Here is a 24,526-nt window from a genome sequence, read left to right as displayed (position 1 = left end):
ACGCAGCAGTAAGAATAAATATCACACTGCAGAATAAAAACTTATTCTGCAGTGTGATATTTATTCTTACTGCTGAGTTGTTCAGCTGAGAGTTTAACAGACTGTTGTTAAAACATAAATATATCAGCAGCTTATGGGTGAAACAGAAAACGCAGTTACAATGAACATTTACATGGTCTGGGCAACTGATGTCGCTGGTTTTCATAAATAGTCAGATGATCCATCGCAATGAATTATGGGACAGCATTTTCTCATCCCTTTTCATAAAGGATGGCCCCTTGTATCCTACGCTACAGGAAGCAATAAAGGAAGCATTGAAGCTCCTTCCCTCAGTGTTTGGAGAGTTGGAACAGCTCTTACTGTGGCCACCACGCGGGTACTTCCGCGTCACGTCTCTCAGTAAGAACCTTCCGAAGCAAATTGGAACGCGCCCCTGGTCAATACTTTCACTTTCATTAGTGTTGGTGGTGCAGTAATAAGTTCCGCTTTCAAATCAAATCAAGCTGAACGTTTCAAAACGAAAAAGAAATATAGACGAAAAGCTGGATGAAGTCAGTGCGTTGGATATATTGATTGAGTTTAATAATAATTGATTACTGGCCGCACAAGAGGACAAATTAGTCTCAGACCGAAGAGTCTGGGGTGAGTTTGTGTTCAAGTCATTTTTGCTGATATAACGGTGCATGTGCTGCAAACAGCTTTGTTAAACTAAGAGACAGAAATAGGCTTCTCTATCTCACTGAACTCCTGATTTTAAGACGTCTTTATGACTTCAGGTTTAGTTTGAGTTCAGATAAATGCGGATTTGACACGAAAATGGCGTAGAGGTGTAGTTTTATCCACTCGGGCACGTCCGCGTACATATTTGACTGACATATATTTTAGCACACCCAAAATGCGTCCACTTTAGTGCTAATATTTCCATTTAATTTATCTAATATTGTTATTGGTTATTTTCAGGAACTGCTAGAACTTCTAATTTTGGAAAAATGATTAATATTTGTGATGTATTATTGTAACATGGCCTGCACCGAAAGACGGTAAAGTGGAACAACCCTGCAGCTGCAGCTGTTGATTTCAGGGCAGATGCACGTCAGTTGCTGGGCTGAACTTCTGCCCACTACTGAGATTTAATCAGGGAGGCGAATTGAGTACACTGTATCTTCGTTGTCCCTGAACTTTACCCGTATATGCAGGGATTTCATATTTGTCATTATGGCATCTCTGGAGCTTGTACACTTACATGCTGCTTACAAGGATGGGCAAGTGTGCAAGCCTCCTGTAAGTCTCATTTTCATTCTTCCTTTTGGATAGTTGCTTGCTCTCTAACTGTGTTGCCATCTCTTCTATGGGCTCAAATTGTGGTCATAAATATTTTGTACTTGTAAATCAGGATTTGTATGTGTAAAAAGAATTTGTGTGTGCGTAAAAAAGATTTGTGTGTGGACTTAGCCAAAAAATACATGTGAAACTTTGACCCTATTTTTCTTCCTTTCATCTGATTGGCCAATGTCATGTCAATCAGAGAACAGATGGGTTTGGCTGTCGGAGGGGCGCTTGTTTGAACTGCAGGTCCTTGAAGGGTAATACAGTTTTAAGCTGGAGGATCTCTATATAAATATCCGAGAGATGCTAGATCCCCTAACTTTCAGTAGCTGTTGAAAGGATAAAGTTGTGGTATGTCAGTGGTTAGAAATACCATTATTACTTTATGATTAGTTTAACACAAAGTCAGGGCTGACCCGGGACCATTGCTGTGAGTCACAGCGCGCAGCATAAAAGTCCTTTCACATCGGACGCAGGATGTGCTGCTAATGCTAACTAAAAGCCAAGGATCCAGAATTTGTTGCGCTGGCTGCTGGGCTCTGTGGGTTTTTGCAGCAGCTCTACCTGTACTAGATGCACCTGCTCCTTGTCGTGTCTATCTCTGACTTTATGTCCTCTACAAGAGTTTGTTTTTTTTGCTGGTTCTTCAAATGTTCAATAAAATCATGTATCCCCTCCCCCTACCCCCCAGAGGTCCGCAGCGCTGTTGAAAAGGCTCTGGAGGTCACTGTATTAAGCACATAAACCTGTGACAGAAAAATCACCAAACTGAGACCACCACAGACTGTTTTCCTTCCTGGTGATGAAGGAAAACGCTGAGCTGGCATTCAAAAGGGCATTTATTCCCTTCAAGGACCTGAAGCTCCATAAAGCACCCCTCCAAAAGCCAAACCCATCTGTTCTCTGATTGGATAGTTAAATTTGTGATTGACATGACATTGGCCAATTAGATGAAAGGAAGAAAAATAGGGTCAAAATTCATACTTGTAACTTGAAACTTGAGTGCAGAGTTTCACACATATTTTTTGGCTAAGTCCACACACAAATCTTTTTTACATACACACAAATTCTTTTTACACACACATATCCTGATTTACAAGAACAAAATATTTATGACCACAATTTGAGCCCATACTCTTCACCTTATGTTTTCTCTGGTGAATTCAGAGAGTTACAGATAGTGTGAAAAGGTGTTTCCTCCAGATTTCCCATTTTTTGCACATTTTTCACATTTAAATGTTTCAGATTAACAAAAAAATAAAATATCAGACAAAATTAACAAAGGTAAACACAGAATGCAGTTTCTAAATGAAGGTGTTTATTATTAAGGGGAAGAAAATGCAAATCTACATGATGCTGTGTGGAAAAAGTGATCACCCCCTGATGGCCCTTTGTTGGGCCACCCAGCAACAACTGCAGTCAAGTATCTGTGAGTCTGTCTGATTTAGGACTTTGACTAGGCCACACTGAAGTGTTCAGAGAAACTGAAAATACACCTGTGATACACCACAGTTAATTCACGTTTTAACATTCATTAATGGTAATAGTAAATTTATTTATACAGCATATTTCATTATACATGAACTCAGTGTGCCTAATACAGAAAAACGGGAGGGAGTGAAAACAGCAAAATAAAACTTAAAAAAAAAAAAAATTGAGTGTAGGCCTATGTGAACAAAAATCTTTTGAGTCTGGTTTTGAATGTCAACACAGATGGAACCAATCTTGGGTCAGCAGGCAACATTTTCCAAAGAACAGGACAATTTATTAACACACGGATGGTTGATAATTTGACAGTAAATAATGTTTAGTGTGCTTCTACACATTGCACAGGTCAGCTGCTACAGTCACTTTGCTTACAGCTTTATTGCAGCACTCTTATGTGAAAACTGAATTTCAACCAATGTAGCTGCAGAACATTTTTAATGAGCAGTCTGTGAAACACTGGTTTACATTTGGCTTGTCAGCTGACACTGAACTTGACCAACTACATCCATCTGTGTGCACATATATTACTATATGTGTGTAATATACGCATGTGTGCTTGTATACTGTGTGTGTGTGTCTCTCTCTCTGTCTGTCTGTGTGTTTTAAATTCTGTGAAAATAGTTAAAAGTCGGAGGACATAGCTTCATAGGTTGTCCAGATCACAGAACATTGACATAAGTAAAAGTTCCCTTTTGTTGTTTTAAAACTTGCTAATTATGTTATTAATAATTCTTTTTTAAAAATGTTTTTAGGGGTGAAGGTCACACAATGGCAACTGCAGGAACTGGTAAGTCCAGTCATTCTTTAAATCCTTGTAACAAAGCATTATTTAAAAAATAAATCAGACTGAAGGTGGATACTAGGGCTGCACGATTAATCGTTAGAAAATCGCGATCTCGATTCATACATATGTGCGATCTCATTTCCAAATTTCCAAAAAAAAACAAACAAAAAAAAAAAACACGACAACGACGATTGTACCGCATTTTGATCCGGGACGTACTCTGCATGAAAACAAGCGCTCATTCTTCCTGCTCAACAAATGACAAGGGCGGAGCCTTATACCACGTGATACAGAAGCTGTGCCGTGTGATGCTAAAATTAGCAGGGAAAAAACAACGGAGAGCACGTCAGGGATGACGAGAAAGTGACAGGAGAAAATCCGTCCCGGTCAACCACCCAAACATCAATAACGGGAACCTTATACAGCGCTTCCCTATACCCGTCGAACTCCCGCAGGCACAAAGAAATTACGGAGGCTATCACTTATCACCTGACCAAAGATATGGCTCCCATCAACACTGTGCAAAACGAGGGATTTAGGAAAATGATCAACACCCTAGACAAGCGCTACACAGTGCCGTCCCGCAACTATTATTCTATTGTTGCACTACCTGCTCTATACACGCAGCGTCGAGCAACGGGGGAGACGGAATTTCAAGCAGTACAACATTTTGCGGCAACAACAAAACGTGAGACATTTGTTGTTTTTATGTTTATTTATTGTTTTTATGTTCAGTCTCAACTGTTACGAAGTTGATGTGCAGTTAATAAGTGCAATAAATATTTATACTGGAAAAGAAAATCGTGAGAGAATCATGATCTCAATTCTAAGCAAAAAAAAAAAAAAAAAAAATCGCGATTCTCATTTTATGCAAAATCGTGCAGCCCTAGTGGATACATAAGCTCACTGAACATCTGATGGTGTGCACATGTAAACACAGGTTTTAGAAGGTTGTTCTAAAAGATTTATTTCTAACAGCTGGTTTGGTGGATGGATGGGGTTAGGTGGATCAGTGAATGGATGATTTCTTTTCTGTACATCAAATAATTACAATTAAAAACCAAACCAAACAGCACTACTAAAAGCTGTGCAAAGCATAAAATTAGTATAACATCAACTTGCATCACTAACGCATCCACCATCTTGGTATTTCCATTTCTTTAAAGTTAACCGACATCTAGTACATTTGACTAAATATCCCTTTCGACTGAGCGGTAATCAAATAATTGGAAGGTTAAGCAGACTCTTCTAAAATTATAGGGTTCTGTTTGTTCTCACTCTGATGGTAAGGAGGTAAAAGGCCTGCCAAAAACAAATATATTCATGAAACTTGTCATACCACGCCTCTAAGTAACCTCCTGCTTGTACTTGATTGTTGATCTAGAACTTTCTGATCAACCATAGTGGTAGCAATGCGCTAGTGTCCAAAGCTGAACCTCTGAAGGAGGTTTTTCCCAGCTGATTTGGGAAAACACATGTTTTCATAGCAACAGGGGCTGTCAGGGAGTAACAGATGGATGTGACTGGGACTTTAACAATAATTTTCGTAGGGACTGCCATCAACCTCCAGGAATCACTCACTCACGAGTGCTCGGTTATCTCAAAAACGTCAGAATCTCAGGTTAAAGCTCACAAAACTATTTCAAAAACCACCAAACAGCTAAAACAGAAAATGAGAGCTGGAAAACAGATTCCGCACAAAGATGATAACACAAAGTGCAGATTGTTTACCTGACTGCACGGACACGCCATCTGGGCTAAGGCAGACATCTCACAGATTCTGAAGCTGCAGGTTTCGTTGCGCGACCAAAATTCACTGAACCAGCAGTAAAAGAAGATCCGAAACAAAAATCGTCCGGTAAGCAGAGTCCCAGTCCAAAACATTGCAAAACCCCAGCTGTGCCTCCAGCAGCGGCGTCACAACAGTCCCCCAAACAACGTTCAGGCGGCCTACCTCGGGTCTAGTGACCACAGTAACACAGATCTGGCGGCAGCCACGGGTCCGGTGGCCGCGGCGTGGCAGCTCCAGCGGCCTGCCATGGGTCCGTGGAGGCGGGGCCGCGTTAAAGGAAACTGTCCCATCCTGTTCATCTGTGTTAAGATTCTTAATGACAGGATCTAGTGAAACAACTGAGTCAGGTTTACTCACAGCAGTGATGAAGACTGTTGGACCATTGCCGGCTGGCCCGGCTGAAGCCGCTGGAGTGGCTTGAGGTGTGATGGGGTGATGATGGTGAGGACGACATCTCTTCTGTAATGGAGGATCAAACAGTTGTGCAGCAAGCATCGACGGAAAAGCCGGCCGCCGATGCGTGAAAAACCAGGCGGCTAGAGCTTCTACAAGGGCAGCCGAATTTTCCTTGCCCAGGGATTCTAGGTCACTCAGACCCAGATCCCTGAAAGGAAAAGGGTTTTAGTGATCAAATCAGGAACAATGAGAAAATATTTCAGCTTCTGCTTTGGTGCTGCTCCACCACACAAGCAGTATTAATCCCCCATAGTTGGTGTTTAAATCATAATTTAAAAATCAGTGCTAAAAATGCGTCTTTGTCCTTGTGCTCACAGATGATTTGAAACCACTGACACGGAGTTCCAGCTATAATTTCCTGCCACCTTCCAGTAAGTCTGTGTAAAATGTATATCTATGTGTGATGGAGGTGTACCATGTAATGTTTTTATCATTGGTATTAAAACAACTGTGTAGTGAAATGAATGCATTTATTGCAAGAATTATTGATTTTAATTCCCTGACTTAAATGGTAAATGGCCTGTATTTGTATAGCGCTTTACTAGTCCCTAAGGACCCCAAAGCTTTACACATCCAGTCATCCACCCATTCACACACACATTCACACACTGGTGATGGCAGCTACATTGTAGCCACAGCTGCCCTGGGGAGGCAAGGCTGCCGGACACTGGCGCCACCAGGCCCTCTGACCACCACCAGTAGGCAACGGGTGAGGTGTCTTGCCCAAGGACACAACGACAGAGACTGTCCAAACCGGGGCTCGAACCAGCAACTTTCCGATTACAAGGCGAACTCCCAACTCTTGAGCCACTCTTAAGGGGAGAAATAACCTTTCAATTAATATCTAACATGTAAGTTTTTGTAATGATGCATTGCATTTACACTATAGTTATAACTTCCCAGTCAGTTTGATATGCCTGTTATGCGCACCGGTTTCCTTCTGCAGGCTGTGAAGAATAGCAACAAAACATTTGCCAGCATCAACTTAACTATGGCCCAGTTGCATATCTGGTAATACTTGAACACAGAGGCCTTCTTTGCACTGATGTAAACAATTTGTCGCCAGCATGAACACATAACCCCCCCCCCCAGTGGTCACAGGTCACATGTCATACTCTCTGAAACTGTACTCACATTGTGCATTAACCTCTCCCTAAATACTGATACCAAATCCACATGTGGACACTGTTTCTAAATTGAAATTTATACGTGAATGTAGGCATATGTGTAACTCGTGTGTCTGTAGAGTGTTTATTTTTGGGGGTGCATGTAGGCATGTAGCTTGGTGTGTGTTACATGTGCATGCGAGTCGGGGTGCAGGTCTCTGTATCTGTTCTTCTGTGTCCGTATATGTGCTTCTACCTAAATGACTGTGTGTGATAATGTATCTGTTATTTGATGTGTATTTTTATAGATGTGTGTGGAAGAAAAATATCCCTGTTGTGGAATGATTTGCCCTTGCATGTTAAGCAGGCTTCTTGTCTTTCTGAGTTTACAACTCTTCTCTTCTCTTTGTTTATTTATGCTATTTGTATATGTACAAAACTTTGTGACTTAATTAGATAAATTAATTAATTTCCTGTTCTGCTTCTCTTCAGTTAATTGTCTGGAAATAAGTGATTTACTTTTCTTCCCAGTGTCCGAGCTGAGGGTGGTTCTGCTGGGGAACAAATGGTCAGAGATGAGAGCAGTGGGGAACACGATACTAAAAAAGGACAAGTTCAGTACTGAAAAAGCACCAGACTGCTGTGTGGAATTCAGGACACCCTTTAAGGAAAAACAAATAACTGTCATTAATACTCCAGACCTGTTGCTTCCCAATATCTATGATGCCAAACTGAAGGAGCATGTAGAAACCTGTGTGAGGCTCTCTGCTCCTGGACCTCACGTGTTCCTGTTGGTTCTACAGCCTGAAGACTTCACTGAGGAGCAAAATCGGAGGCTCTGCAAAGTCCTTGAAGAATTCAGTGATCACTCATTTGATCATTCATTGGTTCTGAAATCAGCTCCCAGAGAAAAGAGTTCAGGTGCCATGAAAGAAGATCAACCCTTAAAGGACTTTATCAGAAAATGCAAATACAGACATTTGAAGCTGAAGAACCTTGAACGTGCAGAGCTGCTAACACGCTTGGTTCAAATTGCAAAAGAGAACAATGGACACCTGGTCTGGGATGTATTTGAGGATGCAGCAACAGGTCTGACTTCTGAGCAGGAAAACCTCAAACAAGAAAAAACATCAACCTTTCCATTTGGTCCAACAAAGGGAATTGGTAAGTTATTGTTTATGTCATGATCCCTGGGTCTAGGACCCAGTATTTTAAGTTTTGTCTCTTGTCAGTATTTCCTGGGGTTTCTGTTTATTTAGGTTTCCCAGGTTTGGTTTTCCTGGTTTCAGTTTATATTATATTTCCTTGTATTTTTGGCTCCCTTATCTTCCCATGTCTACCCTAGTCTTGTCTCTATGTTTGTTTATTTTTATATATCAAGACTGCATTTTTGTTACTGTGTTAAGTTCATATATAAGTGATTCTGCCATCTGTTTACTTACATTCTGTCTTACTTTGGTGGTGTTTTGTCCTCTGTGCTTTTGTTAACTCCTTTTGTCTTATCTCTGCTGATTTATTCTCTTCTATGTTTCCTGACTTCCTGGTATTTTCTGTACTTGCATTTTTTCAAACAACAAATTTAGGAAACTCTGCACACTTGATTTGATGACAGGTGCATAGGAGAGAAAAAATCTTAGTGAAAGACGTGTATTATAACCTCACCAAAATGCCCTGCTTATCATTATTTGTATTACACAGTTTTGGTCCATGCAACCTTCGTCAGTTGCAGAGAAACAGGAAATTGTAAAATGACTATAAATCACTTTGGAATCATACTTCCTGTACTGTTGAAATAAAGCTGTGTTGTCTTTTACAGAACTCAAAGCTCCCAGCGAATATTCCCAACAGTGTAAGTAAATCACATTATTTATTTATATATATATATGCTTGCTGGTATCTTAATCTTAGTATTTTTGTTAATTTACAGCACCTGGACTCAGAATTGTGATATTTGGAAAAAGTGAGGACAAAAAGAACACGCTCTGCCAATTCATCATGCAGAAAAAACACTTTCAGTTCTCTAAATTCAACCCGAACAAGCAATGTGAGGTGGCTCGTGGAGAATGGAAAAGAAAACCAGTAACAGTGGTGAAAACCCCAGACATGTTTAGTATGACTGTGAAAGCAATTATTGAAGAGATGAGAAGCTGTGTGAGTCTTTCCCTTCCTGGACCAAACGTTTTGTTGCTGTTAGTGAAACCTTCTAATTTCACTGAAGAGAACAGAAGAACTCTGAAGTTCATCCTGAGTTTGTTTGATCAAAATGCCTTTAAACACTCGATGGTCATCAACACACATGACAACCCAATGAGTTCCTGTGTGAATGAACTCCTCTGGGACTGTGGAGGAAAATTCTATAACATGTTTGAGGAAGACCACAAACAGTTAATGGCGAAGATTGAGGACATTGTGAATGAAAATAAAGGAAAATTCCTCACGTTCACTGAAGAGACCACACAACTGACGTCTGAACTCATCAAGCCAGCTCTAAACCTGGTTCTGTGTGGGAGGAGAGGAGCAGGGAAGACTTCAGCAGCCAAGGCCATTTTAGGTCAGACTGAGCTTCATTCAGACTCCAACTCATCAGAGTGTGTTAAACATCAGGGAGAGGTGTGTGGACGTTGGGTTTCCCTGGTGGAGCTGCCTGCCTTGTATGAAAAACCTCAGGAGGCAGTGATGGAGGAATCACTCAGGTGTATTTCCCTCTGTGATCCTGAGGGTGTCCATGCCTTCATCCTGGTCCTAACTGTGGCTCCCCTCACTGATGAAGACAAGGGAGAGTTAGAGACCATCCAGAACACATTCAGCTCTCGAGTCAATGACTTCTCCATGATTCTGTTCACTGTGGACTCAGATCCTACACATCCAGCTGTAGTTAACTTTCTAAAAGACAAGAAGGACATCCAAGAGCTCTGTGAGAGCTGTGGAGGAAGATCTGTTGTTCTCAACATTAATGACAAACAGCAGATCCCACAGCTGGTCCAGGCTGTGGAAAAGGTGAGAGATAACGGACCCAAATCCTTCACAAAAGACATGTTCATATTAGCTCAGATGGAGAGAGTGGTAGAACAGAAAAACATTAACACAAGACTTAAAGCTGAAATGGATTTAAGAAAAGAAAGGGCCATGTGTGTTGATGATAGAAATCAGAACAGGGAATGTCTCAGGATGGTTCTGATTGGAAAGACTGGCAGTGGGAAGAGCGCAACTGGAAACACCATTCTGGGGAAAGAACATTTTAAATCTAAGCCCAGCGGGAGGTCTGTGACAAAGTTCTGTGAGAAAGCAGAAGGAGAGGTTGATGGACGTCCTGTTGTTGTGGTCGACACCCCCGGTCTGTTTGACACGAGTCTGTCCAGTAATGAAGTTGAACAAGAGCTCGTTAAATGCATCACCATGTTGTCTCCTGGACCTCATGTGATCTTACTGGTGCTATCAATCGGCCGGTTTACAAACGAAGAAAAAGAAACTGTTGAACTGATCAAGAAATACTTTGGGAAAAATTCACAACATTTCATCATCGTTACATTTACCAGGAAAGATGAACTGAAAGGTCAAACATTTGAGAGTTACATAGAAGAAGATTGTGATGAATTTGTACAAAAACTGATTCATGATTGTGGAGACAGATATCATGTCTTTAATAATAATGATGCAAAGAATCGGGCTCAGGTCAGTGAGCTGCTGACAAAGATTGAGGTAATGGTGCACGAAAATGGAGGCAGCTGCTACACCAGCGAGATGTTCCAAGAGGCTGAGGTGGCAATAACGAAGGAAGTGGAGAGGATCCTAAAAGAGAAGGAAGAGGAGATGAAGAAACAGAAAGAAGAGCTTGAACAAAAACATGAGGAACAAATAAAAGCAATGGAAGAAAGAATGGAAGAACAGAGAGCGGAAACTGAACGGCAGAGAAAACGGATAGAAAAACAACTTAATAAAATGAAGGATAACATAAAGAATGAACGTGAACAGAGAAAAAGTGAACAGAAAAGGCGAGAAGCAGAGGACCGCCAAAGGAAAAAACAAGATGAACTTCAACAACAAGAGTTGGAACAAAAGCGTATAGATCTGGAGAAAAAACTAAAGGCAGAATCAAAGGAAAAGGAAATAACTGACCGACAGCTGGAACAAAGCAGAGAGGAGATGAGAAACCAACGAGAGAAGTGGGAAAAGGAAAGGAGTGAGTGGTGGTACAAACGACATCAAGAAAATGAAGAGAAACAAGCAAAACTTACAAAAATGCAAGAAGAATACGACCAGGAAAGAGAAAAATATGTAAACAAGAGAAAAGAAGAGGATCGAATGAGAAGAGATCAAGAGGAGAGAGAACGGAAAGAACTGGAGGAAAACTATAAGAAAAAACTGCAAGAAATGAAGACGAAATATGAAGAAGAAGCCAGAAAACAGGCTGAAGAGTTCAACGAGTTCAGACAGAAATACACCAAAGACTTTACAGCTCTGGTAGAAAAACACATGGAGGAAATAAAAGAACTGAAACAACAACATGAGAGAGAAATGCAGCAGACAGACGTGAGACACAGTAAAGATTACAAACAGTTGGATGAACTCTCCAGTTACAAAGAAAAATCTCTCAAAGAACAAATTAAGGACTTGGAGAAAACGCATGAGGAAGAAATAGAGGCTCTAAAAAAGAAATATGAGAGCAGCTGTATTATCCTCTGATCATGAACATGATAGCTCTTCAGTACTTTTTCATATTTTTGTCCAACTTTTTTCCAATATTTTGGAGATTGATTCAAATGTACAGGACTCCATGTTCTTGACAAGTCTGGCTAAATATTTAGATTATGCACAGTTAATAAGACTAATAAGAATGTACATCTGCAGTATGTGTGACATTGGCATGGTGGACGATGTTAAGTAAATTCTTTGATGTACAATATTTAATATGCGGTAAAATTGTCACTCTCTTTCATAATCACTTTTCTCCTCATTTGGAGACTGAAATAAAAACAGAATTAAGATGTCCATACGTTCTTTATGTCATAACAACCCACAGCTTTACTGTGTTCCAGCAAAGTATCCAATAGCAGTGACAACTCCTCCACATTAGCAGGTGGTATTCTTCGTTTTTGGGGACGGCTCCTTTTACCTTTCAATATGGATGGTCTGTTTATGTTTTGATCCAGAGCAGGGGCGGAGCGTGGGGGTGGCTTACTGGGCTTAAGCCCGGGTTGTTTTGTCAGAAGCCCGGGGTATTTTGGAGTGTAATTTTTTCATAGTTAGATGCCTGGCTGACAACTGTATAAAACAAAAAGTACACACAATATTCGAAGCACATAGTGCACACTGTGGGAATTTACGACTGTGCGTGAATCCCCCCTGATATTGGTATGATCCGAGCTCAGGCACTAAGCGACTGAGCGAGGGGGCGGGGCAGCTGCCGCCTGTGAGTTCGCTGTTGGAGAAACGGAGCCAGCCATACTAAGGAGAGCTTAAGTTCGACCAGGTACCAAAGCAAATCATTGGTACCGTACAAATAATGTAAATATGACGGTGCATCACGAAAGATTGATATCAAACTGATCACTTGACCAATATTACGTTACTTGCTCTTCAAGTGAATCAACAAATGGCGAAATGAAAAGCCGAACAACAACAATGCTGTTTCTTTAGAGAGTCTTAGCTTACACGTGTGTTTATTTCATATTTTCAGTTCTTCCCCTCCCCGACTAAATCGGTTTCAGTTATGTACTGAAATATAAGAATGGACATTAGAGGCTTCTTTCAAAGAAAAAACTCAGGTAAATGTTATTTTATATATTATGCTTTGTATGTTGTTCAGTATATTTCTATGCAAAACAAGAGGGATTTCAGTACACAGCAGGATATTCACATTTGTAACCAGATATTTACACTTTAGGGAGAAAACATAAAACATTTTTACTGTACAACATCAATTTAGAGTAAACTTTTGTTTTAGATAAATATTGAAATATATTTTGAATTAGTTAAATGTCAGAATAAAGAGAGACAGAGCTTCTATTTTTATCACTTTCATCAAATTTAGGAGTACATATACACTAAGTTTATTGTTAATTAATAAGAAACTCCAGACGATTCCATTCTGAGCTGAAGAAGCTTCTGATAGGTTAGTAGAGTCCATGTGAGTAAATTGGTGGCACAGCTGTGGATGCATATAAGGCAAAACACAGAGCCTGTTTCTGTGACATGGGAACATCAAGAGATGTCAACCAAAACACCAGGAAAAGAACTGTGGAGCTCCATAAGTGTGGCTCAAGTTTGAATACAATTTGGTGCCATTTGCAATTAAGAAATACAGATAGTTTCTCTCTTTACTCTTAAAGTTAACAAATATGTTTTTTATATTTATCAATCTAAAAAAATAAACATTTAGTCTGATTTGATGTTACAATTAAAAAGTGTGTTTTTATCTGAAGAGTTTGTAAATATCTGGTTTCAACTGTAGATTTGATGATTGTCAGCACAAAGAGGGAGAGAGAGGAACAGAGAGGGAGAGAGAGGAGAATGAGGACAGAACAGAGATGGAACAAGAGCAGGTGAGACACACATGTTAGTCAAATGGTTGTTTACCAAAAGTATCACCGTATCATAGGTACTCATGTATCTCGTACCTAGTGTTTCTTTTTAGGTTTGCTATTTTTCAAATTCTATATTTATTAAGTTATGCAGCTTGTTTGCACAACAAGGCTAAATAATTATATAAACTTTTCTCAATCTAAACAGTGGACTTTGGTAGAATTAAAAAAATAAGTGTAGTGCAGGTCTATGATGATTTTTAGTGCTACTATCATCTAGTTCTGATTCTGGTTCTGTCTTGGTTAAGTCCTCAGTAGTCCTGATTTTGAACTGTTGTAGTCCTGTTTTAATTCCGGATCAGTTCTGGGTCTGGTTGAATTGGGGTTTAGTCCTCGTGTCTTGATGCAGCCCCGACTTTGTTCTGCCTTGCTGCTTAATTAAAAAACTAGTTTAAGGTGTCCTGCACATGTGATATATATTTTTCCCTATATGAAGTCATTCTTTTTTGAACAAAACTCAAAACAGAGCCAATTAATCTTTCAGTCATTTCTACCTCCCCCCCCCCCAAAAAAAAAAAAAAATTCCCACATGCATACTACCCTTTTGGGCTAAGCCCCGGGTGTTTCAAATGTCTGGCTCCGCCTCTGGCTAACAGCAACAGGGATGAGTCAGTGAGTCAGTTGGGCTTGTGAATCATGATTCATGAGTCAGTAAAGTGATTCTCGAGTATTGAACGATTCGTTCATGATTCGCGCATTGGGTGCTTGATTCGCGCGCTTCACAAAAACTCCCCCGAGATTACCCGACACACTTCGAAGCGTCGACACATCACTAACTAACGCTTTAGTCCAGTTTGCTTGCAGCCTTCCAGTGATGTTACTTCTCTTCATCAATCTGATAATCGCGGTCCTTCCGTCTATGCACCTTTTTCTTCTGTCTGCAGGTACAACCGGACATGAAGACGGTAAGAAGCGAATATTAATCAGCACAGTGCTCAAATAATGTTTACATACATGAATAACAATCGCTGACCGTCATCAACACCACTCATTTATTACAGCCTGTATGATCACAGTCAGAGGTTAAGGGTGATTCAGATAGACAGTTGTGTTTGTTCTGTGATGTTTTGTTTAGACATTTACAGTCAAACGAATTCAACTCTGTTTAAAACATGCGTCATCAATTTTCAAAATAAAGTTCGAACATTACAGCCCGCATCCTCTGGAAGTATAATTGAACAGTTTTGGGGTTTGGCAGGGCCTGATCACTCCTCGTGTCGCCTCGGCTCCTTTGCTCGTCTCTTTGACGATCAACTTATCTGCTTTCCCTCCCTCTGTCTCACCCACGAGTGAAAATGGGGACTTTTCAATTTTGTGGCTTCAACGAGGAAGTGATGAACTCTGTTATCTCTGGTTTGTTACTAACGGATAAGTCTGTCTTTAAGAAGCTCTGTGTTCGTGTTTTGATGCGTTGAATCCTCACAGTCTTCATTCCAACAAACTGAAAAAAGCAACTGCAGACCTTACCACTTACCGTGGAGTGAAGCTGCCACCCTCCCACTTAGAAAAATCAGAAGGCAGAGAGCATCTTATTGTTACACGGATAAGGGAAGATTTCGGGTTTAGATTCAGCTTGATTAGTTTCGGTCTCTAACTTCAGCTCTGTGATCATGAGGAAGTCAAACATGTGGAGTCTTGAAGTGACGACTGTGATCAGAAAAACACTGCTATTTAAATATTTTCGATTTTTGTAAATCAAATGAAACCTTTGGACTGTTGGTCAGATAAAACTGGAATTTCTTAAAAACATTGCCCTGGTGTTTTTGACTATTTTATGATATTTCGTGATTGTCAAACAGGATCAGGAGACGGAGATCGTTTTTGATTTAATAAAGAAAAAAGTTTAATAATGTAAAAATGGAACCAGAGCTTTAAATTAAACAGTCTAAACTATGAGAGTTTAAGGAAGCTGCTCTGCTGCAAAGGAGAAAAAAACACAATCACGCGTGACCTACAGTAGCAGTGACGCCAACAGATTTAAAACCCTCCCTGTGCTTTGTTGCATTGTGTTTGTGCGGAAGTGTGTTTAGTGTGCACAGCGAGAGTTTTAAAGTTGTAGTTTTTAGTGTTTAATAAACTCGATCTGATCGGACTCTTCGGGAGCTTCTCTGACGCTATAGTTCAGTTTGCCTGTTACAGCCTCCCCGTCATGATACATCAACTCATCAATCTGATAATCGCGGTCCTTCTGTCTGCAGGTACAACAGGACGCGAAGACGGTAAGAAACGAATCTAAATCAGCACAGTGTTCAAATAATGTTTACACACATGAATAACAACAGCTGACCGTCATCAACAACACTCATTTATTACAGGCAGCTGTGTTTGTTTTAAAGTCTTTCAAACTTTAGCGATGTGATGTTTTGTTGAGACATTTTCAAACGAATTAAACTCTGGATTAAAAAAAAATATGCGTCACAAATCGTTGCCCGCATCTTCCGGTGTTCCAGATCTACTGGCGTTTAGATCAACTGGCGTTGGTCGAACAGATGTGTGGCAGTCTTGCGTTTCAGGAGCTACTACCGACAAACCAGCAAAAAACGCCAAATGTGTCACCTGTGACACTTGTGAGGTTGTCTCAAACACACTCCGTCAGTCTTGATGCTGTTGAACAACAAAATGTTTAAAAATGTGGCGAGTTTACCTGGTGATATCCTCACGCGCGACGCGATCGCGAAAACAGCAAACAATTAACACCACGCCGTTGTTGTTCACAGGACAGCAAGAGTAAACAATCGGGAGACTCTAGTCGTCGTCATCGTTCCCCTGGCACTTTGTATTTCTCCGGTTTCAGCGTTTTTGCTGCACAACTAAAGCGAGCAGTTTACTTTGTGCACTAACATGGAGTCGGGTCAACCAGCGCCACCTCTGGCCAAGTGCCACAGCCTACAGCCAGATCAACTGGTGACACACATCTGCACCACGTTTGAATCAGTGTCATGCACATTTGTACCTTTCAATTGTGTCTGTTTGTGCGTCTGCAAATAAACCATTGAAATGAATGAAATGATATCATATATTCCTTATTGGCCTACATTTGTACAAAATTCCAAATTATATACACAAAGTCATAGACATCACCACTCCAATTGGTCATCATGATTTTAATATTCTCTTTTTCCATAACAATGAAATACACCTTGGACAAATATGACACATCAATATTTCATTAGTGTTGTCACATCACATCCTGTAAGCATCGTCTGTCTGTGTCTTTTCCCTGGAAATGAATATTTCCAGCCAATATAGGCAATCCATCAACATGGCTGGAGAGTTGGTAGTTATATACAGTCTGTATAAGTGTGGTTAATGTAATGAACATTTGTAAGGAGACGGCAGTTACTGTGAATTCACAGCAGTTACACAGTGATTAGTAATAAACAGCCAGTGAGAGTGAGTGGATTTAAGAAAGTCAGTGACTCACGTGTGTCGCTTGGTTTGTCATCTGTTTGTGAGACTGGAGGAGACGTAGAAATCTTTTGTTTTAAATCTTAGTTGGGAAGATTCCTGTTTGAAAACAAGCATCTTTTGTGAGAAATGCAAGAAGTACATCTGCAGAAAGCACACAGTTACATTCTGTCCATCATGTGGACAAAATTGAAAATGTTGAGCATTGAAAAACTGAGAACATTGGGCAAGTTCAAAAGAAATGTGTTTGTAAGAACGAAAAACCAAATTGTTCCTAAAATAGTTATGGAAAGTCTAACTGTTGTATGCCTGTGTTCTACATGTTTATCTGATGGGAAATAAAGTTGCTATTGTTTTATTGCAGTTTTTGGATAATTCTGAGTGGATTTACACAGTACGGATCTAAATGACCCGCAACAAAATCAATGTCAATTGTTTGTTCTTCAACATAATACAAGGGTTAATTTCCAAAACTTGCTTATGATCTTCAATTTGTAGCAGATCCACTATCACACAGCAGCTGGAGCAGTCTCCAATGGAGGTCAGTCCACTGCTGCCACCTGTGGCCAAGTACCACAGCCTACTACTAGATTAACTTGTGACACATCTGCACCTGCTGCTATGATCACATTGAGTAGAGGCTGAGTGGCTGCACTAACCCCTGGTACATCCACATCTACCCACAAACATGTTGACAGATGCAATCCCAGCAATGTGGATTGTCAACACTAAAAACAATCAGTAAGCAAAGACAACAGGGATCACTTTTTTCTGTTTATTTAGCACCCACAACATTTGTAGTCGCCTTCTGCACAGGGGAAGTCCACACACACCGTGTGGTACCACTTTCCACAGGAGGTGCATTCAATCTGCAAGATTGAATGAGATTGTCAGAGTCATTGTCTGACTGTTTATTACTAATCACCTGCTGTACATTCACAGTAACTGCCATCTCCTTACACATGTTTATTAGATTGACCACACTTATGCAGACTGTATATAACAGCCAACTCTGAAATGTTCGTTTGCAGAGGGAAGACACAGGCAGACTATGCTAACGACATGTGATGTTACAACACTGGTGAAATATTAGTGTGTCATATATTTGTTCACGACATTTTTCTTATGGGCAAAAGTATTGATATCAGGATGGTGATTCTTATGACTATGTGTATGTCATTTGGCATTTTGTACAAATGTAGGCTGATAATAAATACATGATATCATTTCATTCATTTCAATGGTTTATTTGCAGACGCACAAACAGACACAATTGAAAGGTACAAATGTGCATGAAACTAATCCAAACGTGCTGCAGATGTGTGTCACCAGTTGATCTGGCTGTAGGCTGTGGCACTTGGCCAGAGGTGGCGCTGGTTGACTCGACTCCATGTTAGTGCACAAAGTAAACTGCTCGCTTTAGTTGTGCAGCAAAAACGCTGAAACCGGAGAAATAAAACGTGCCAGGGAACGATGACGACGACTAGAGTCTCCCGATCGTTTACTCTTGCTGTCCTGTGAACAACAACGGCGTGGTGTTAATTGTTTGCTGTTTTCGCGATCGCGTCGCGCGTGAGGATATCACCAGGTAAACTCGCCACATTTTTAAACATTTTGTTGTTCAACAGCATCAAGACTGACGGAGTGTGTTTGAGACAACCTCACGAGTGTCACAGGTGACACATTTGGCGTTTTTTTGCTGGTTTGTCAGTAGTAGCTCCTGAAACGCAAGTCTGCCACACATCTGTTCGACCAACGCCAGTTGATCTAAACGCCAGTAGATCTGGAACACCGGAAATATAATTGAACAGTTTGGGGTTGTGGGGCGGGTCCTCTCCTCGTGTCGCCTCGGCTCCTTTGCTCGTCTCTTTGACATCACCTGATCTGCTCTCCCTCTGTCTCACCCACGAGTGAATACAAGGACTTTTCATTTTGTGGCTTCCAAGACGAAATGACTAACGGAGGAGTCAGTCTGTAAGACGCTCTGTAGTTCGTGTTTTGATGCGTAGAGTTCACACTGAGCACCGTGACAGAGTCCGACTGAACCCACAGCAGTGAGCCGGACTTTGGTTCAGACGAGCAAAGAGACGTTTAATAAAACAAAACACATTTCGCCTCAGAACTAAACTTTGAAGTGACGTCACAGCTGTATATGTAACGTATTTGTTACGGCCCAAACTGCTGTGTCTAAAATCAGTGTAATTCCACCACAGTAGGTGCCGCTGAATGGAACCTGAAAGTGTGCGCTTCAATCAATCCTGAGTGTTTTAGAGTCCACTGTGGCTGTGCAGAGGCAAGGTTACCGAAACGTAGTCCCAAAACTTATGGTTGTACCACATGGTCACACCTTTTCCAATTTTTTATTAAACAAGATTTAAAATCTTTATTTAAATTATTTGAAAATAATTTACAAATGTGATCGGAAATGACTTAAAAATTTATTAGGCTGTGTTTTGAGTTTTGTTCAAAAAAAAAAGAATGACTTCATATAGGGAAAAAAAATCTTATATGCAAAACACTCTAAACTAGTTTTTTAATTAAGCAGCAAGGCAGAACAAAGTCAGGGCTGTATCAAGACACAGGAACTAAACCACAATTCAACCAGACCCAGAACTGACTCGGAATTAAAACAGGACTACAACAGTTCAAAATCAGGACTACTTTAGGCCACCAATTCCCACCAATTTACTCAGAACCAGAATCAAAACACTCAAAATCATCATAGACCTGCACTACACTTATTTTTTAATTCTACCAAAGAACAGTATTTAGATTCTGAATGGTTTATATAGCTATTTAGCTTTGTTGTGCAAACAAGCCTGCATAAATATAGAAAAAAATGGTGAAGACCATTTTTCTACCTGAACCAGGTGGTTTAAAAAAAAAAAATCAAATTTAAATGTTTTACCTTGAAGAGCTCACCCTGAAGGATCGATCAGGTGAAATCACAGGTGAGTGATGATGTCACTGAAGTGTCTGTAATCTGTGTGAGCTGCTCCCAGTTTGGGTTTAGGAAACAAACAGATCATCTCAAACTGTCCTTTGTGATAAACCTCAGTTGGGCTGGATCCTGAACCTGGTTTGTTGTGCTGCTGTGGACAGTATTATCTGGATGAGAGTCAATTACTTCACATAAATGATAAACATAAAGACAAAGACTGGTGAATTTAAAGATCAGCACGGAGTCCACTGTGGCTGTGCAGAGGCAAGGTTACCAAAAAGTAGTCCCAAAGCTTATGACGCTAACTGCATGCAGTGGTATAATCACATGGTCACACCTTTTCCAGTCCTTTATTAAACAAGATCAGAAAATGAAAATCTTTATTTAATCATTGGAAAAGAATTTACAAATGTGAAATGATTTCTATATTTATCGACAGTGATAAAGCTTTGTGGTGCTGAGCCAAAAAAAACGTTGCCAGAGTTTAGAGCTTTAAGTGTTTATTTTGTTATGTTTTTAGAGAATATAGAAAATGTTTTTGTACAAAACTAAAACCTTTAATACAAAAATCCAAAGGATGCAATAATCATATCTGCTAATGCACAAGTGGCAGCCTGAACATCTGAATATTGTATTTCCTTTGTACTAAACATGGGAAAACAAAATAGAAAAAACAGGAATTGCTTTTAAAATCTTTGTTTATTTTCAGCAGTTAGTCTTTGAGACTTCAGTATGATGACCAACATGAGGTCCACGGACTTGTTTCATAATTGGAGGGTAAAAACAGTTTGTGATTGTCCAGCTGTTTGTCTTTAATGATGTATCACAATCTTTAAATTTCATCTGCAGCAGTTAATTTTATCAAACATCAGTATGAAAGGAAAGGGTTGAGGTTTGAGGAGTAACTTTCAGTAAAATAAACATGATCACATGGAAATACGAGGTTTCATTTGTAGAAATCAAAATGATATAAACAGATAAATTTAACAGTAAATAGATGGAAACAAACTTAAACTGTAAAATGTAAGTGACACACACTGAATCCTCAGACTAGAAGAAGCTAAATCACGCACACACGCTAAACGTTCTTGCATTGGTTGGGTCATGTGACCTATCAGATGACTTATGAGCTTCAAACAAAAAATTAAAGGTTTTAAAAACATTCACAAATAAATGTGTCGTCCAACTAACATGATGTAAACGTGAAATGGCATGTGTGTGCTCACTGTGTTCTATGTTATCTACATGTTATTTTTAGCTTTTTAAAAACAGAATAAAAAATATGATTCATTCCAGGAGTCGTCACGGTGGTTGTCTCAGAAGGAAGTGATGCCATCTTACCCTGCTCCCTGAGCACCAATCAGAACCTTGAATACCTCCTGTTTGATTGGAGGAAAAAAGCACCAAATAACCAGGAGGTCTTCATGTATGATGGAGGCATTCATTACAATAATGGACGTCCAGGTCAAGACGAGCACTTCAGAGGACGGGTCTCACATTTTCCACAAGAGCTGCAGTTTGGTAACGCCTCCATCATCATCAGAAACACCAGGCTGGCTGACAGTGGAGTCTACACCTGTGATTTTCCACATCTGCAGCTGGAAGGGAAAACTTTCAGAATAAAGCTTGATGTTGGTGAGTCTTTTATTTTGGAGAACATCCTGGAAAAATGGTGAAGACCATTTTTCTACCTGAACCAGGTGGTTTAAAAAAATAAATTTAAATGTTTTACCTTGCAGAGCTTACCCTGAAGGATCGATCAGGTGAAATCACAGGTGAGTGATGATGTCATTGAAGTGTCTGTAATCTGTGTGAGCTGCTCCCAGTTTGGGTTTAGGAAACAAACAGATCATCTCAAACTGTCCTTTGTGATAAACCTCAGTTGGGCTGGATCCTGAACCTGGTTTGTTGTGCTGCTGTGGACAGTATTATCTGGATGAGAGTCAATTACTTCACATGAATGATAAACATAGACACTGGTGATTTTAAAGATCAGCACTTCCCCCTTTCTCTGCCACCATGCTGCGTTCACAGGTGCTGCTCCAAAGCCCGACATCAGGATACTTAATACCACCGAGGACGGATTGCAGCTGAAGTGTGAGGTCAGAGGTGCTTCTCCAAAGCCTAAAGTAGAGTGGAGGGACAGTGATGGGAACATCCTTCCTGCTGAGGAGCCACAGGTGTCACACACAGGAGAGCGCTATGACATCACCCTCCTCACCACGGTGACCAGGACAACAACTGAGCGTTTCCACTGTGTAGCCACACAGGAGGAGCTCAGCCATAAAACTGATGCACAGATCTACCTGCATTATCGTAAGTTGTTTTTCTGTTGTTTTATAATAACTGTAATTATCAGATCTTTTTATTCTTTAATAGATTTCTTGGCACCGTTTAAAAGGTTTAGTTGTGTATTTGTTGCATCCAGCGAGGCTGCATCAACCTTTTATTTAATGTTTCAGAGAAACCGACTGAGGCGAAGTCCTGCAGTCCTGGAGTCGGTTCATGGATCGGTGGGATGTGTTTTGGAGCAATTTCAACTTTACTTCTTTATTTTCTTATAATTAAAGTCAAATATCACATCAGCAGAGGTAAGTGTAAATAATAAAAACACTTATTTTAACATCTGTCAGACGTAGACATCCATGTAACAGATGCTTAGACCAATGTTGTGTTCAAATTGTTGACATTTTATTCAGATATCGTCTGGTTTTACAGCTGATACTTTGGATTTATGGATTTATTTATCATTTAAAAATGATGAAAAAACTGCAGTTACTAATAAACATTTTGATTTCAACCAAATTTACAGCCACCATGTCTCAGTTTTCTTCTATGAAGCATGTTTAGCTATAAATGTGTCTTATTTTATTTTATCAGATTTATCTGCTGTTTTCGTTTTTCTCTGTGATCACCGAAATTAAAGTTAGTTTAAATTTAATATCGTAAACTGACTGTATGTAATATATATATATATATATATATATATATATATATATATATATATATATATATATATATAATTTTTTTATTTTTATTTTTTTTTTCTTCTTCTGTAGTTTCTCGGAGGAAACAGAGACCCAGAGAGACATCTGAGGGTCCTGAGAACGGTGACACAGAGCTGACTCTCAAATCAGAACCTGTTTAGCATCACAGCTGTTACACAGATGTGTGCACAAAGGTACATTTCAGTTACGTTTGGATCTCAGGTCAACATAATCGACTCATCTGTAGTCTCAGTTGTTTTGTGAGCTCACTGTGGGCTGTGAAACATCAGCTGTTAAATCCACTGACAAAACCAGAAAAAGGCTTTAATGAAAGTGCAGCGAGTTACGAGGACACCTGAGGTGGTGTTCAGGCCGAGCAGAGTCCTGCTGTGATCCTAACAGTGGATTAGGAAAACTGTGTTTTTATTCAGAGATCTGAGAAGCTGTGACAGTTATGATGTTTGTACTGTTAAAAGTGATGAGGACATATTTCAGAGCCCAGCTGCAGTCCAGATGTTGCTTCTTTTATACTGTGTATTTTATTATTGTGTAAAGCAGGTTGTGATGCTGGTTTTAATAATGGTTAATGTTACTTTTAGCTGATGGTGATCAGAACAAACCAAAGCTTCCTGAAAACCTTTGGTTACTGTTGTAACCTGAACATGAACTTGATGAGATTTATTTATTTTATGTTATTATTAGCACTGTTGCTTTTTGTATTTGGACTTTAAGACAAAGTATTTTTTAATATAAATAAGGATGAATGAGGTGCTGTTGACATTGTGTTCATAAAACTGTCTTTTATAACTATTGTGTCTGTATGGATATTTATAACTGCAACATTATGTGGTCTTTAAAGCAGGTGCTGTTTTTGATGTACAGAAAAGAGATGCTGTTCTTATGTATTAAACTATATGATCAACCAAACCTCACAGATCCTCTCACTGCACTTTCAGAGAGGCGGATTATATATAATGTGTAGAACTGAATAAATAAATTGGTGAATAATAATGTGAAACAAATTTTGTGTCAGAGTTTTTAAATAAAACAATTCTTCTTGCTGCTATAATTGATCATCTTAAAATCTCTGGTTCCCCCGGAGCTTCACATATGATAGGTCCTACTTTTACTGAATGCATCGTTGTCATCAGGTTGTATACAGTCTGTCTTCAAGCATGCTGTTGTACAACCTATTATGGAAAAAAAACATTGACCCTAATGCTCACTAACTACAGGCCGATCTCCAAACTCCCCTTTATATCCAAAATATTGTTCTAAGACCTTCAGACCTGAGAGTGAAAACACAGGTGTGTATAGAAGCCTATTGTATTATTAAAAATTATCTGGCAAGTCTGCCTCTCCTTCTGTGTATTGTTCATATCTCCAGTTTGTGTGTAAATGTTTCTGCTGAGCCACTAATAATATGATTGTGGCCATTTAACAAGAGGATTTCTGTCTGATTCTTAATTGTATCTGGATTAATTTGAGTTTTGGAAAAGTGTTGATGCACTTGATGTTGTCATTCTGTTTTTAAATGCTTTGCCTCAGTTTGATCATCAGCTCTTCAAAGAAGTGTCACATGACTGCTAATTTAAACACAGCAGAAGTGACCCACTCTCAGCACCTCGTCCCAGCAGACATGAAGCTGTCCAAGCTT

At 39.8% G+C, this 24,526-nt stretch overlaps 2 protein-coding genes across 6 annotated transcripts in view; both read left to right on the top strand.

Annotated features, from left to right (window-relative positions):
* The window catches only part of LOC120717242 (butyrophilin subfamily 2 member A2-like), a 52,577-nt gene extending 28,510 nt beyond the window's left edge, over positions 1-24,067 (top strand). For both annotated transcript variants that reach the window (XM_040005150.1, XM_040005149.1), the window contains 5 exons: positions 21,179-21,517; positions 21,622-21,657; positions 21,917-22,198; positions 22,345-22,473; positions 22,942-24,067. In XM_040005150.1, coding sequence (XP_039861084.1) covers positions 21,179-21,517; positions 21,622-21,657; positions 21,917-22,198; positions 22,345-22,473; positions 22,942-23,030 — 875 coding nt within the window. In that variant the 3' untranslated portion in view covers positions 23,031-24,067. The remainder of the gene's footprint in view (positions 1-21,178; positions 21,518-21,621; positions 21,658-21,916; positions 22,199-22,344; positions 22,474-22,941) is intronic.
* Positions 172-11,941, top strand: LOC120717241 (GTPase IMAP family member 8-like). Of its 4 annotated transcripts, none has more exons than XM_040005144.1 (6): positions 172-436; positions 3,567-3,601; positions 6,164-6,217; positions 7,484-8,116; positions 8,769-8,801; positions 8,880-11,941. In XM_040005144.1, exons 1-6 carry the CDS (start codon positions 189-191, stop codon positions 11,633-11,635), a joined length of 3,759 nt encoding a protein of 1,252 aa, XP_039861078.1. In that variant the 5' UTR covers positions 172-188; the 3' UTR covers positions 11,636-11,941. The 4 variants fall into 4 exon arrangements, with proteins under 4 accessions (XP_039861078.1, XP_039861079.1, XP_039861080.1 ...); XM_040005146.1 differs by lacking the exon at positions 172-436 and adding an exon at positions 443-642; XM_040005145.1 differs by lacking the exon at positions 8,769-8,801.
* Positions 24,068-24,526: the final 459 nt, after the last annotated feature.

This window comes from Simochromis diagramma, unplaced genomic scaffold, assembly GCF_900408965.1.
Source record: "Simochromis diagramma unplaced genomic scaffold, fSimDia1.1 OVJJ01000498.1, whole genome shotgun sequence".
Lineage (NCBI taxonomy): Eukaryota > Metazoa > Chordata > Actinopteri > Cichliformes > Cichlidae > Simochromis > Simochromis diagramma.
This window is presented reverse-complemented; position numbering and strand designations above follow the sequence as displayed.

Excerpts from the sequence above, each read along its gene's own strand:
- LOC120717241 (XM_040005144.1), top strand. The coding sequence starts at position 189 with ATGTCGCTGGTTTTCATAAATAGTCAGATGATCCATCGCAATGAATTA. Across the intron at positions 3,602-6,163 it reads AATGGCAACTGCAGGAACTG|ATGATTTGAAACCACTGACA; the intron begins GTAAGTCCAGTC and ends TTGTGCTCACAG. Across the intron at positions 8,117-8,768 it reads TGGTCCAACAAAGGGAATTG|AACTCAAAGCTCCCAGCGAA; the intron begins GTAAGTTATTGT and ends TGTCTTTTACAG.